The following is a 13,410-nucleotide window of genomic DNA, read 5'->3' on the forward strand; positions in this document are numbered from 1 at the left end:
TGTGATAACAGCACATTAAAATGCATGAAGTTACGGGCAGCTTTATTACGATTAGCGAAAGAAACATAAGATGGAGCGAAATGCTTTGGCATCTCCCTCCTTCATCTGTTCAGAAATGAGAAAGGGTTGCCAATTTACCTTTTTCATGTCTTCATAGAATAAGAACAGGATGTTTTTCTCGTGCAAGTGTTTTTCCCAGCTTAAAACGTGATCAAACCAGGATCCGCAGACCACTGTTTAAAAAAAAGGAAGAAGAAGAAAGAAACGACATTTGCATCACTACTTGATGAGCCAGGAAGCTGGCATTTGCAACTTCACGATAATTGATTTTGCTATGAAAGCTGAATATCGAGACAAAAGTCGAAATATTACAACAGGTTAGATATCCAGAACTACTCACTTGCCCACATCCGTGGCCTTCTTTATACATCTCTGTTTCATTGTGGCTTACTGAATAAGACAATGTTAACTCAAATTCACACAATATGCTAAACTAAATAAACCACTTTATGGATCAGCATAGTGTTCTTATAGCAAGTCTGAGGTAATATATTTTTTTTGAAATCTATTTTCTATTATTTACATAGAAGTCTATTGAACACACTGTGTGATTGTCCTGGCATTTCACTTGCCATAAAAACCAAAGTGAGAACAAATAACACATGTGCTACTTAAAAAGTGCTAGTGTAGAATTATTTTGGACTATCCTATTCATTCTAATACCATGATGCATATATAGATTTCCAGGTCCCCTTACTCTATTTTTTTCATATTCTGACTTCTACCTCATGCTTCTAACCATCAATAGAATCTATTCCATGTGTCATAAAATTATGTCTCCCCTTTGTCTTTTATTTTTAACATTAGTCTATCCATTTCTGCACAGACTTGTTAGTATCTTCCTTATTATCTCCTCGGAGGTAATTTTTTTAAAAATCCACATTAACCTTGATTTTATTGGACGACAATTATCCATGCCATATCGTTCTAACTCCCAAAGGCTTTTATTTCTTAGCAGCATGCAAAGCAAATATCAGGCTGCAAAATACAAAATAATTTCAAAACAAGTAGACCCAGTCCTCCTTTTTCTTCTGCATCCTGTAACACTTCAACTCGTGTTTTTCTCCGATGCACAAATTTAGATCTCCTTTTTGCCACTATTTCAAACAGGCTTCCGATGTCGAAAGAGGTAGTATCCGGAATGAAAACATAATTTTGAGCGGGACATTAATTTTTATAACATAATGTTCCCTCAGCAATTACAATTGTAGTTTGTCCCATCTTAAGATATCTTTTTTTTAACTTCATTCCAGACGTATATATTTGAAATAACATACAATTCATATTTGTCATAATGATACCCGGATATTTTTTTTCTTTTTTCTTTCTTTAAAACAATTCTGTTCCTCAATTCTGTATGATCGTCTATATTCATGTTATTTGTTAAATCTTCCTCTTCTGTTTGTTAAACAGAAATTTGCTAATGCATCAAATTCTTCTAGTTTTCCCATTAACGCAGGGGTGTCCAAACTTGGGAACTTTAAGACTTGTGGACTTCAACTCCCAGAATGGGACTCTTAAAGTTCCCAAGTTTGAACACCCCTGCATTAATATTTCAATGCCTTTCAATGCCTTTAAATCTTCCAAAGTCAACCTCAAGTCATCTGCAAAGCCCCTTATACTTGAAATTATTAACATATAGTTTTGTTTTAATCTCTACCTCCACAATTTCATCATTCTGTCTTCTACCTCTGTTCAGTATTTCAAGAACCAAAATGAACAAGAAAGAGGCTGGGCATCTGTGTCTGGTTATCTCACACAACATTGTGAAATTTGCATTAACAATTATTGGTGCTTTCTCTGAAGAATCAATCTTACCAATTTCCTAGAGTTCTGTCCAAAATTTATACCTTCCAAAACTTTGGACACGAATGCAAATTTTCAAAGGCTTTCTCTAAGAAAATCAGCGTGGCTTGCTTTTTTATGATGTTGCTCCAAATATTCCAAAATATCTTTAGCTATCCAAAATATCTAAGATCGACTTTTAACTGTCTTTTAGATTAAAAGCGACATTGATCCCTAGGAGTAAATTGCTAAAATGAAGAGAGCTATTATATAAATTGAATATTGTATTCTCCTCATCTGCTCTTTGCTCCCCCTTCCTTCTTAAATCACAACTCCATTTTGTTTTCTTCCCTTAATAACATCAGTTCTACTTATTTCTTGGCTGATCTTTGGAGTTGTCCATTTTTTTACAGCCGTGTAGTAAATCAGCCTGAACAGCATTGAGATAACAAAATCCTTCCACTCTTGACCTCGACAAGGAATTCAAGGCGGATGACCAAGTCCTATAGCAGTGATGGTGAACCCTTTCAGCACCGAATGCCCAAACTGGAATGAGTTCTGGAAACCCAAAGACCAGCTGGCCGGCTCACACATGCCTCTTTTTTTTTTGGTGGTTTTGGCCATTTTTCAAGCCGTTTTCAGGCCATTTTGGGCCAAAAACAGTCCAAGAAAAGGCCAGAAAAGAGCTCAAAAATGGCCTGAAAATGGCCCCCTAAAAAATGGCCTGTTTTTTGGCCAATTTTGGCTGTTTTGGGGGCCATTTACAGGCCATTTTCCAGCATTCCAGTACCCATGAAGACCAACTGCTTGGAAACCAGAAGAGCAGCTGGCAACAGCATGTGTGCCCACAGAGAGGGCTCTGTCTGTCACCTCTGGCACACATGCCATGGGTTTGCCATCACAGTCCTATAGCCTTGTGACTTGGATCTGGCAGTGCAAAAGAGCCCACTCAGGTGGGAAGCACAAGGCGTTGAACACCTGCTGAAGAGATCGGAAATTCCTCCATTGAATTATTGGTTGCGTGGAAGACTTTCTTTTGCCTCCTCTAAATCGTGTTCCAATCAGTTTCAGTCAAGAATCCCCTTTCTTTCCAATTGGAAGGGAGAGAAAACTAGTTTCCCCTGTCCACTTTTTCCATGCCATGCAAACTGGACACATTTTGTAGCTGATGAACACACCAGCCAAGTTGGGAAGATTAAAATTTTGTCCATATTTCAAAGACTGAAATATGAATCGGATTTCGCTAGCCTGCTACCCTCCTGGTGGATTGAAGTCAACACACACACACACACACACACACGGCTGGTATGTTCTGTGTGTGTGTGTGTGTGTGTGTGTGTGTGTGTGTATTGCATTTGTGCTGATAAATAAATAAATAGAGACTAGTATAGATCTATTTCAAGCTATTTAGCTCTGGTCAGCTAGCCATACCCTTACTGGGATTTGAGTTTCCGTTTATTTATTTATCAGCACAAATGCAACACAAATGTAACAAAGGCAACAGTAAAAATAATGGATTTCTGTCTGGATGGTCTCCTGGGGTGAGCCGATAGACAGAGAAAGGAAGCAATATGCTCCCTCCCATATTTGGGCATACCAGGGGTTGTGACAAAATACACACACACACACACACACACACACACACACACACACACACACACATATATATATATATATATATATATATCTGCATGTTTGTATGTTCCAGCATAACTCTGGAACGCCTCAAGCAATTTTAACCAAACTTGGTACACAGATGACTTACTCTCTGGAAACAAATACTGTGGGGGTAAGACATCCCAGTGTGTGGGATGTATGTGTGTGTCCGTGTGTGTATGTTCCAGCATCACTCTGGAATTCCTGGACTGCTGAAATGAAAAGGACTGAATTATATCTATAGTGTCAAGTCACAGGATGTTTGACAGTGATAGTGTGCATTTTGGATTCAAGTTCTGTTAAGATACAGCCTGTTGTGTCTTAAAATGGTGTCTACTGTACACCACAGTGAAGTTGCCATGGTAACGGCTTCACAGTAGTCCACAAGGGGGAGCCCTCTAATACAGGATTGGGATAAATACCAGCCTACGCTGGGTTATCAGTTAGTTTCCAATAAACGTAGCCACGCTTTAAATCTTACCATCTCCTTTTAAGAACATCTCCAGGAAATTCGGCCAGGAATCGACGGTGGGAAGATTTGGATTCTCTTGATAGTAATGGAACATGGATACAGCGATGTCCTTTGGATTTCTGACTATATAAATGGCCTACAAAATAGGTACAGAATGTTATAATTGGACCTCAAGAGCTGGGTTCATCCAGAAACTTGAAAAATCTAGCATCCACATTTATCCAACATCCTAAATTTGCTTACTTTTTAATGTGGGTTTGATTGGGGTTCGGTAGGTTGTTCAACCTGCTGATGTTGATTACTATTAAAGTTTGTAAAGAAGACGATATGCACCTATTAGAAGGCTGTTGTTTGTTATTGGGCGGTGTTGCATTAACCCATCCAGTTTATGGTTGAATAAAATGTATGGTTGTATTGTGTGAACCCAGGACGTGACTTCATTCAGGATCCAGGTTAAACCTCTTGTGTGAATGCAGTCAATACACTGTTGTTCTGACCCAGCTCCCCAAACACGACGAACCCTCTGTAGTTAAATTAATGGTTCCTTTATTAGGAGCGCCAGCCGCCCCGGCAAAAAGTCTCTCTCTCAACGCAGGCTAACAAGTCTGTCTGGCAGGGAGATGAATGGTTGTCTGTCACATCAATTCATCTCTGCCCCCTGCCTTTGATTCCCCAGAGCTAGGGTGAGGCTTTGCTAGCAGCAGTGGCTCTTTCCTCCCAAGGACCAGCCCACAGATTTCCATTGCTCTCCTCTCCTCTACCTTCTGTGCATCCGCGCGTCAGGCACTGGAGCCAGCTGTTCCTCCTCTTCCTCGTCAGCCACCTCCAGACCTGGGGGCTGTTGACTTTCCATCTGAGGACTGATGGACGGCCCAGACTCCGCCTCTGTCTCTCTCTCTCTCCCTCTCTGCCAACTCCATTCCCTCTTCCCCCTCGGAGCTCCCAGGTTGCCTTGATGCCTCCTCCTCCTCTGCTTTGGCTACTGGGAGGGCCAGCGGCCGACAGATAACAACTGTGTCCCCAAGAACGTAAGCTAAATGAGTTAATTTTTAACCTTGCAATGCTTGACTTTGAATGTTGGTGGCAGCAGGTTGCTGTCCAAGTGGGTCGGAATGATCCTTTTGCAGGAAAGGCGATCCAGTTGATCCAGTTTGGAAAGGTCTCCAAGTTCAATTGGAGAAGTCAAAGCCACTTTGGATGCATAGATGTGTGTGAGGATTTCCGCCAGCCAGTGCGTTCCTAACAGGGGAGAGAAGGGAGAGAGGCATTGGATTGGCAGAGTGTCAAACCGGGACAGGAGTCCCCCTAGAGTGGGGTGGGAATGGGGATTTTGCAGTATCCTTCCCCCTAGAGTGGGGAGGGAATGGGGATTTTGCAGTATCCTTCCCCTGGAGTGGGGAGGGAATGGAGCAGTGGTGGATTTCAAATCCCGTTCCAATTGGTACGGCTGGAACGGGCCCGCCGGTGTCCTCATGGAAGCGCAGAAGCCTTAAAACACAGGTAAGGAGCTCGGGCGGGAGGGTGGGCTCTGCGGAGCACCGTACCGGAATGGTATCCAGTGCTCCGGGCTGGCTCCGGTACGCCCATACCAGGGCATACTGCCTGCAACCCACCACTGGAATGGAGATTTTGCAGTCCCCTTCCCCCAGGAGTGAGGTGGAAATGGGGATTTTGCAGTATCCCCTGCCACGCCCACCAAGCCACACCCACAGAACCAGTAGTAAAAAAAAATGTGAATTTCACCACTGTCCTTGACATACGACCGGTCAAAGTTCAAAGTTACAACAGACCCCTGAAAAGCTACATATGACCCAAGTTTAAAGTACTGACATTGCCCCTCACCCTGAAGTCACTTGACCACTGTAGGAAAAGGAATGATGGTACCTGAGAGCAGAGTTAAAAGAGGAATCAACCAAGAATGTCTACGTAGCCACAAGTGAATTAAGTCCTCCCCCCACTTGAATTCTATTGACTTCTATTTAAGTCCTAGCAGGTGCTGACATTAGTTGAGAATGGGGGCAATATGCTGACTCTGTAAACCACTTAGAGAGGGCTGAAAGCCCTATGAAGCGGTATATAAGTCTAAGTGCTATTGCTATTGCTATGATTAGCAATAAATCAATTTAATTGGACCTTCAGGTGTGGATCTGATCTTCTGAGCCTAACATCTGCATTTAGGGTGCTCAGGAACCAGCCCAAACTTAGAGCCATTTGCATTTCCTGGTGATCACATGACCACTATTTCTAACATTTTTGCCAGCACCAAATGTTTACTTCCATTTTCTGGAACGTTCGAAGAAGGCTCCAAGTTCTTGACTGCAAAACCACAAATGAACCTATTTTTTTTTCTGTTTTGGACAATATCCGATATCAAGGTGAAGAAGGAGAGCCGCAAAAGTTGGCTTGAAACTCAATATTAAGAAAACTAAGACCATGGCATCCAGCCCTCTCAATTCCTGGAAAATAGATGGGGAAAATTGGAGGTAGTGGCAGATTTTATTTCCCTGGGCTCCAAGATAATCGCAGATGGGGACTGCAGCCAAGAAATTAAAAAACGCTTGCTCCTGGGGAGGAAAGCTATGGCAAATCTAGACAGTATCCTAAAGAGCAGAGACATCACCCTGCCAACAAAAGTGCATCTAGTCAAGGCGATGGTTTTCCCAGTTGCAATGGATGGCTGTGAAGGTTGGACCATAAGAAAGGCTGAGCACCAAAGATTTGGATTTGGATTTAACTTTATTTGTATGCCGCCCTTTTCCCTGAGGGGACTCAGGGCGGCTCCCAATTCAGGGGGAGGGAAGTACAAAACAAGTTATACACATGAAGACAATACAAGAAAGGCTGAGCACCAAAGAATGGAGGCCTTTGAACTCTGGTGCTGGAGAAGACTCCTGTGAGTCCCTTGGATTGCCAGGAGATCCAAGTGGTCAGTCCTAGAGGAGATCAACCCTGACTGCTCATTAGAAGGCCACATCCTGAAGACGAAACTCAAATACTTTGGCCACCTAATGAGAAGGAAGGACTCCTTGGAGAAGAGCCTCATGCTGGGAACAATGGAGGGCAAAAGAAGAAGGGGACGACAGAGAAGGAGGTGGCTGGATGGAGTCACCAAAGCAGTCGGCGTGAGCTTGAATGGACTCCAGAGGATGGTAGAGGACAGGAAGGCCTGGAGGAATGTTGTCCATGGGGGGTCGCAATGGATCGGACACAACTTTGCAACTAACAACAACACAATATCCAGTAGTCACAAAAACTCACCAATTGAATTGGATTCACATGATGGGCTATGCACTTAGAAAACCAACCATCTAAGTAATATCTAAACCAACATAGCTTAGTTTATCGTGTGCATGAATGCATTTCCCAAGCCTTTAATCTGGTTAGTTGCATTTGTTGCATTTCTTATTCTACAGAATTTTTTAACCCATCTTACGACAATACTGAATGAATTCAGCCGACGGAATTCTTGCACGCAATCTTTTTCTCATTCGTTTAACTGAATAACAAATTCTCTTCCAGCCGAAATTCCACACGAACGCTTACCAGATTTGGGGTAGGAAACCAACAGAATATCGTCCTCTCTAGCATCAAAGGAAACCAAAGAATTTAAAAGCTCCGGTGAGGATCTTGTCGTAAACCTGATGCCGTTGAAAGTGTGCGTGAGTTTCTCTTTGCTCCACGACATTTGTAATAGAATCAGCAGCTACCACTGCAAAGAGACAGTCAAAAGAAGATCCTTGCAGACCAGATGGTTAAAACTGACCAAGGAGAGCATCAGAAAAGACATATATATATATATGCACTTTGGACAATCCTTTTTTTTAAAAAAAAGTATTTGGAGGATAATCTTTATGGATTACTCTACCTGTAAAGCAATATAAAGGTTATCCAGATAAGCCGGGCTTGCAAAAACAAATAAACCAAGAAATGTGGTTCACACGATGCTTGGCCTCTGGAGATAAGGAGGCCAGAGAACCCACAACTGGAAAAAAAAAATTCCTCAGACTTGTAACTCAAGCAGGGTGTGCAGGGAACTGATTAACAAAGTGTGACCTTAGCACAAGGGCCGTGTCAATTCAGGAGCTGAGTTTCTAATGGACCAGTGTAGCACGTGAGTTTCAGAAATACCCTGTGTTTGGTTGCAAAATTTCATCACTGTAGGGCTGATAAGTGGATGGAAATATCCTGCTTCCTCAAAAATAAGACCTCCCCAGATAATAAGCCCAATCAGGCTTTCGAGGGCATGCGCTGAAATAAGCCCTCCGCCGAAAATACGGGAAAGTATTTTTCAGAGTATAAGACGCACCAGAGTATAAGACGCGCCAAGATTTTGAAGAGGTTAAATTAAAAATAAACGTTTTTGCACTCCGCAGACCTCCCAAAAATGGCCCGTTTTTTGTCAAAAAAAGGGCATGCATAGCCTTTAGGAGGCTTGTAGAGTGCTCCTGGTGGCTGGGGAGAGGGATTGGGGGGGAAATGAGCAAAAAACAGCCTGTTTTTCGCAAAAATGGGCCCGTTTTTTGTAAAAAAAAAAAAAGGGCATGCATATCCTTTAGGAGGCTTATAGAGTGCTCCTGCAGGCTGGGGGGGGGCAAAAACAGCCTGTTTTTCACTCATTTTTGCCCTCCCCAGCCCCCAGGAGCACTCTGGAAGCCTCCTAAAGGCTGTGCATGGCCATTTTTGCAAAGGGGGCAGGGTTTCAGGAGGTCAAAAATGCTGTATTCAGTGTATAAGACGATCCAGGTTTTCACCCTCTTTTTTGAGGGAAAAAGGTGCGTCTTATCCTCTTAAAAATACGGTAAGCCCTCCCTGAAAATATTGCAAGAGAGCTGCAGCCATGAGGTGACCACGCTCGCTGCCTCCTGCACCTCAAAAATAATAAGACCTCCCCGAAAATAAGGTCAAGCGCTTATTTCGGGGGACGGGGGTCAAAAGAAAATAAGACCCTGTCTTATTTTTGGGGAAAACACAGTAGTACTGTTTTCTCTCTTGTGTATGCCGTGTGTGTGCTTGATGCGTGATGCACGCATGTGCACAGTGCGATTAAAATTGTTCTGTCCCTGCGCAGAACAAAAAACAAGATGGCGGAGCCTACGGTGCCAACTGGAGAACTCATCCGGGGGCGTGGCAGGCCTGGGTCGCTGCCGGTTCCAGCGGCCCAGGATTCCAAACCACTATTAGTTCGGCCGAACCGATCCGAACTGGTAGGAACTCACCACTGAGTTGGAAGGCTGAGCCAACCTAGAGCCGGTCAGGATCGAACTCCGGGCAGTGGGCAGAGTCAGCCTTCAATACCACATTCTAACCACTGCACCACCATGGCTCTAATGCTTGGGATTTTAGAAACCTTTAAAAAAATCGTCGCCTCTTAAGAATTTTAAGAGATATTAAGAAATATGAGTAGTAGCTAAGACTTTTTTTTAATGAAACCCACAAAACCAATTTTTCTCCTGTTCTTCTTCCAGGAGGTTTCAGGACAAGGATGGGTAGTTGCACAAGGGAGCCATACTTCACCTTCTTAGAGACTGCTGGGGGCTGGTTAATGATGGTATGGGGATCTCCAGAATGGGGGGAACACAGTATGCCTGGATCTGTTTGGGAGCGTGGAGTGTACTCAGGGGGTGAGCATAGGTTAATGACCAATGCAAACTCGACCTGCAACATCGCGTGGGCTATCTCACAATGCAAATTCAAAAGGCGGAGCTTGGACGATGATATCACAATGCATATTTTATCAGGTTGGCCTCATTGTGGGGAAAGACAGGTGCCCCTTAAAATGGACAAACGACACCTGGTTTTCCCCCCAAACTCTCCAGCACAGGATATCCCCTACACAACAAGGCCTTCCCACTCCTCGGTGCTCTGAGGATAGCAGAAGAGGCAAGTGGGGTGAAAAATGGGGAGTCAGGGATGTCAAGGAAGTCGACCACACAGTGATTTTGTTCCTGTAAACTTATAATCAGGTGGCATTGACATTTATTCAGCTCAGGCATCCTGGTCTGCTCTTGCTGGAAGGTGAAGATCAGTCTTGCAAATCTGAATGTACTGCCCCCACCCCTCCATGAATAGAGGGGGGTTTGTCTCCAAGCTTGGAAACTTTAAGAGTTGTGGACTTCAACTCCCAGGTTTCCTCAGCCAGCCATGAAGAATTCTGGGATTGGAAGTCCCACAAGTCTTAAAGGCGCCAGGTTTGGAGAGCCCTGCTCATGCAGATAGAAGGAGGAGGGCAGTGAATGGCACAAGCTTTAAGACAGGTGGACTTCAACTCCCAGGATTCCTCAGCCAGCCATGAGGAATTCTGGGAGTTGAAGCTTGCAAGTCTTAAAGTTGCCAAGTTTGGGAAGCCCTATTCATAAGGATCAGGGAGGTTCATCCCTGAGACGGTTTCTCAAATGATATTTCGTCCCTGTGCTCAAATTCCTTTTATCTGACTGCTGCCTTAGTTACAGCTCTTCCTCCTGTTCCCAAGGTCATTTCTGCTGCTCATTACATAAACTTCATGGTATTGGACCTGGGTACTTGAGAGACCGCCTGCTGCCAATTACCTCCAATAGACCGATCAGATCCCACAGATTAGGCCTCCTCCGAATTCCATCCGCCGGCCAATGCCGACTGGCGACTACCCGGAGGAGAGCCTTCTCTGTGGCTGCTCCGGCCCTCTGGAACGAGCTCCCCGTGGAGATTCGAACCCTCACCACCCTCCAGGCCTTCCGCAAAGCCCTTAAAACCTGGCTGTTCCGACAGGCCTGGGGCTAAAGAGCTTTTGCCCCCCTCCTCGAATGGTATGGTTGTTGTGTGTTTTAATTGTGTATTGTTATGTTCATCTTTTTATCCCCGGTCTGTACCCCGTTCCCTGACTGAATTGTGAGCCGCCCTGAGTCCCCTTCGGGGAAAAGGGCGGCATATAAATGTAATAAATCCAATCCAATCCAATACTTAGTGTCAAATGCTGCTTCACTTATAAATCAAGAAAGAAACCACTCAACTCCATTTTGCAGAATGAAGAGTACTTTTACTGATTATAAGCAAATAGAAGCTAAGCAAAGCTGGATCTGAGCAAAAGCGTGCGAAAGCATTAGATATCAATACATGACCCATTCCCCTCTCCTTGGTAACCCCAGTCCATAGTCCAATCCAATATCTCCTCAGCTGTCAAGTGGGAGACATCTTCAAAACTCATCACCAGGTTGGTATGCCGGACAGTTGGCCTTGGCAGGAAACTCCCCTCCTTGCCACATGCGCAGACGATGGTGAGAACAACTCCCAATTAACAGTCCTCCTGTACAGATTATTTCCCTCACCCAAATACCATGCCCTCCCTCCCCGTTTCAATGGCAGCCGAAAAGCAAGCAGCGAAACAGAGGCTGACACCTAGCCTCTTTCAAAACCTTAACTACCATATTTTTTGAGTATGAGACGCAGCTTTTCTCCCTCTAAAAGAGCAAGGAAATGTTGGTGCGTCTTATACACCGAATACAGCCATTTTTGGCCTCCCGAAGTTCAGCTCCCGCATCCCATTTTTGCGAAAAATGGGCCATTTTTTGCAAAAACGGAGGCTTTTTTGCCTTCCTTCAGCCCCCAGCAGCACTCCGCAGGCTTAAGCAGGGGTGGGGCAAGGCAAAAATGGGGGAGTTTTTGCCTTGCCCCAGCCCTCCTGAAGTCTGTGGAGTGCTGCTGGCGGTTGAGAGAAGGCAAAATCTTTTTTTCTTACTTACTGTATTTTTCAGAGTATAAGACGTACTGGAGTATAAGACGCACCAAGGTTTTGAAGGGGCAAATTTTAAAAAAAGTTTTTGCACTCTGCAGACCTCCCCAAAACGGCCCATTTTTCTTTTAAAAAAGGGGCAGCATAGCCTTTAGGAGGCTTGTAGAGTGCTCCTGGGGGGTGGGGGCCTAAAAACGAGCAGAAAATGACCCATTTTTCATGAAAACAAGTCCTTTTTGTCAAAAAAGGGCATGCATAACCTTTAGGAGGCTTACAGAATGCTCCTGTACTGTAACGCGCTCTACATGGGGCTGCCCTTGAAGAGTGTTCGAAGACTTCAGCTGGTCCAGAACGCAGCTGCGCGAGCGATTGTGGGTGCACCCAGGTACACCCACGTCACACCTATCTTCCACGAGCTGCACTGGCTACCTATTAGTCTCCGGACTCGCTTCAAGGTGCTAGTCGTTACTTATAAAGCCCTACATGGCATCGGACCTGGGTACCTGAGAGACCGCCTCCTGCCAATTACCTCCCTTAGACCGATTAGATCTCACAGGTTAAGTCTTCTCCGGATTCCATCTGCCAACCAATGTCGGCTGGCGACTCCCCGGGGGAGAGCCTTCTCTGTCGCAGCTCCAGCCCTTTGGAACGACCTCCCCGTGGAGATCCAGACCCTTACTAGCCTCCCGGCCTTCCGCAGAGCCGTTAAGTCCTGGCTCTTCCAGCAGGCCGAGGGGCTCTCGAAATATCCAGCCCCACGGAAACTGTGATTGTTGTGTATTTTAAAGTGTTGTTTTGTGTATTTGTCCCCTTCCGTTGTTTATTGTGAGCCGCCCAGAGTCCTTCGGGAGTGGGCGGCATACAAGACCATTAAACTCAAACTCCTGGGGAGTGGGGGGGGCAAAATTGAGCAAAAAATGGCTCCTTTTTCACTCATTTCTGCCCTCCCCAGACCCCAGGAGCACTCTGCAAGGCTCCTAAAGGCTATGCATGGCCATTTTGGTGAAGGGGCCCACCCCACCCCTCCCAGGAGTCTCTATGTGGCTCATTTTGGATGCGACGTAAGTGCAGGGCATGCACGGAGGCTCTGGAAGGGCAAAAAACAGGCCTCCCAGAAGTTTTGGAAGTCAAGGAATGGGCCCGTTTCTGGCCTCCAGAGGGCCTCCGGAGCCCAAGGGAGGACATTTTTGCGCTCCCAGAGGTTCAAGAAAAGCCTCCAGAGCCTGGAGAGGGTGAAAAATGGGCCTCCCAAAAGTTCCGGAAGTCCAGAAACAGGCCCATTTCCGGCCTCCAGAGGGTCTCAAGAGCCTGGGGGAGGCCATTTTTGCCCCCATGGAGGCTCAAGGAAAGCCTCTGGAGCTTGGGGAGGGTGAAAACTCCCCACCCCCACTGTGGTGCAGGAGGCTGAGTAGCCCACACCAGAGGTGGGTTCCTACCAGTTCGCACCTATTCGGTAGAACCGGTTTGTCAAATCTACCGAACCGGTTAGAAGAAGTTCCACCAGTGGACCCGGAAAGCAGGCCACACCTACAGAAGAGGTTCCAAACTTTTTTGAAACCCACCACTGGTCCTTGGATAGGATTATTCTACACTATCATGCTCATATTTATAAAACTCAGTGCCTCTGTGGAAGGTAAGGATGACTACTGCGTTTGTGGTGCAATCAGAACATTGCGTGTGTTGAAGTTGTTTTAACGCAAACCAAAGATGCCTTTTAAAAAACAAGTTTACA

At 45.2% G+C, this 13,410-nt stretch overlaps 1 protein-coding gene across 1 annotated transcript in view; it reads right to left on the reverse strand.

The window, feature by feature from the left end:
• Positions 1–7,658, reverse strand: part of LOC148044032 (sulfotransferase 6B1-like) — an 11,876-nt gene extending 4,218 nt beyond the window's left edge. The window contains exons 1-4 of the mRNA XM_087722458.1: positions 7,517–7,658; positions 5,028–5,212; positions 3,983–4,109; positions 139–233 (exon numbers count right to left, since the gene is read on the reverse strand). Coding sequence (XP_087578584.1) covers positions 139–233; positions 3,983–4,109; positions 5,028–5,212; positions 7,517–7,658 — 549 coding nt within the window. The remainder of the gene's footprint in view (positions 1–138; positions 234–3,982; positions 4,110–5,027; positions 5,213–7,516) is intronic.
• Positions 7,659–13,410: the final 5,752 nt, after the last annotated feature.

Source organism: Thamnophis sirtalis, unplaced genomic scaffold (genome assembly GCF_051295495.1).
Source record: "Thamnophis sirtalis isolate CommonGarterSnake01/CBP01778 unplaced genomic scaffold, rThaSir2_p1.2 scaffold_9, whole genome shotgun sequence".
NCBI classification, from domain to species: domain Eukaryota; kingdom Metazoa; phylum Chordata; class Lepidosauria; order Squamata; family Natricidae; genus Thamnophis; species Thamnophis sirtalis.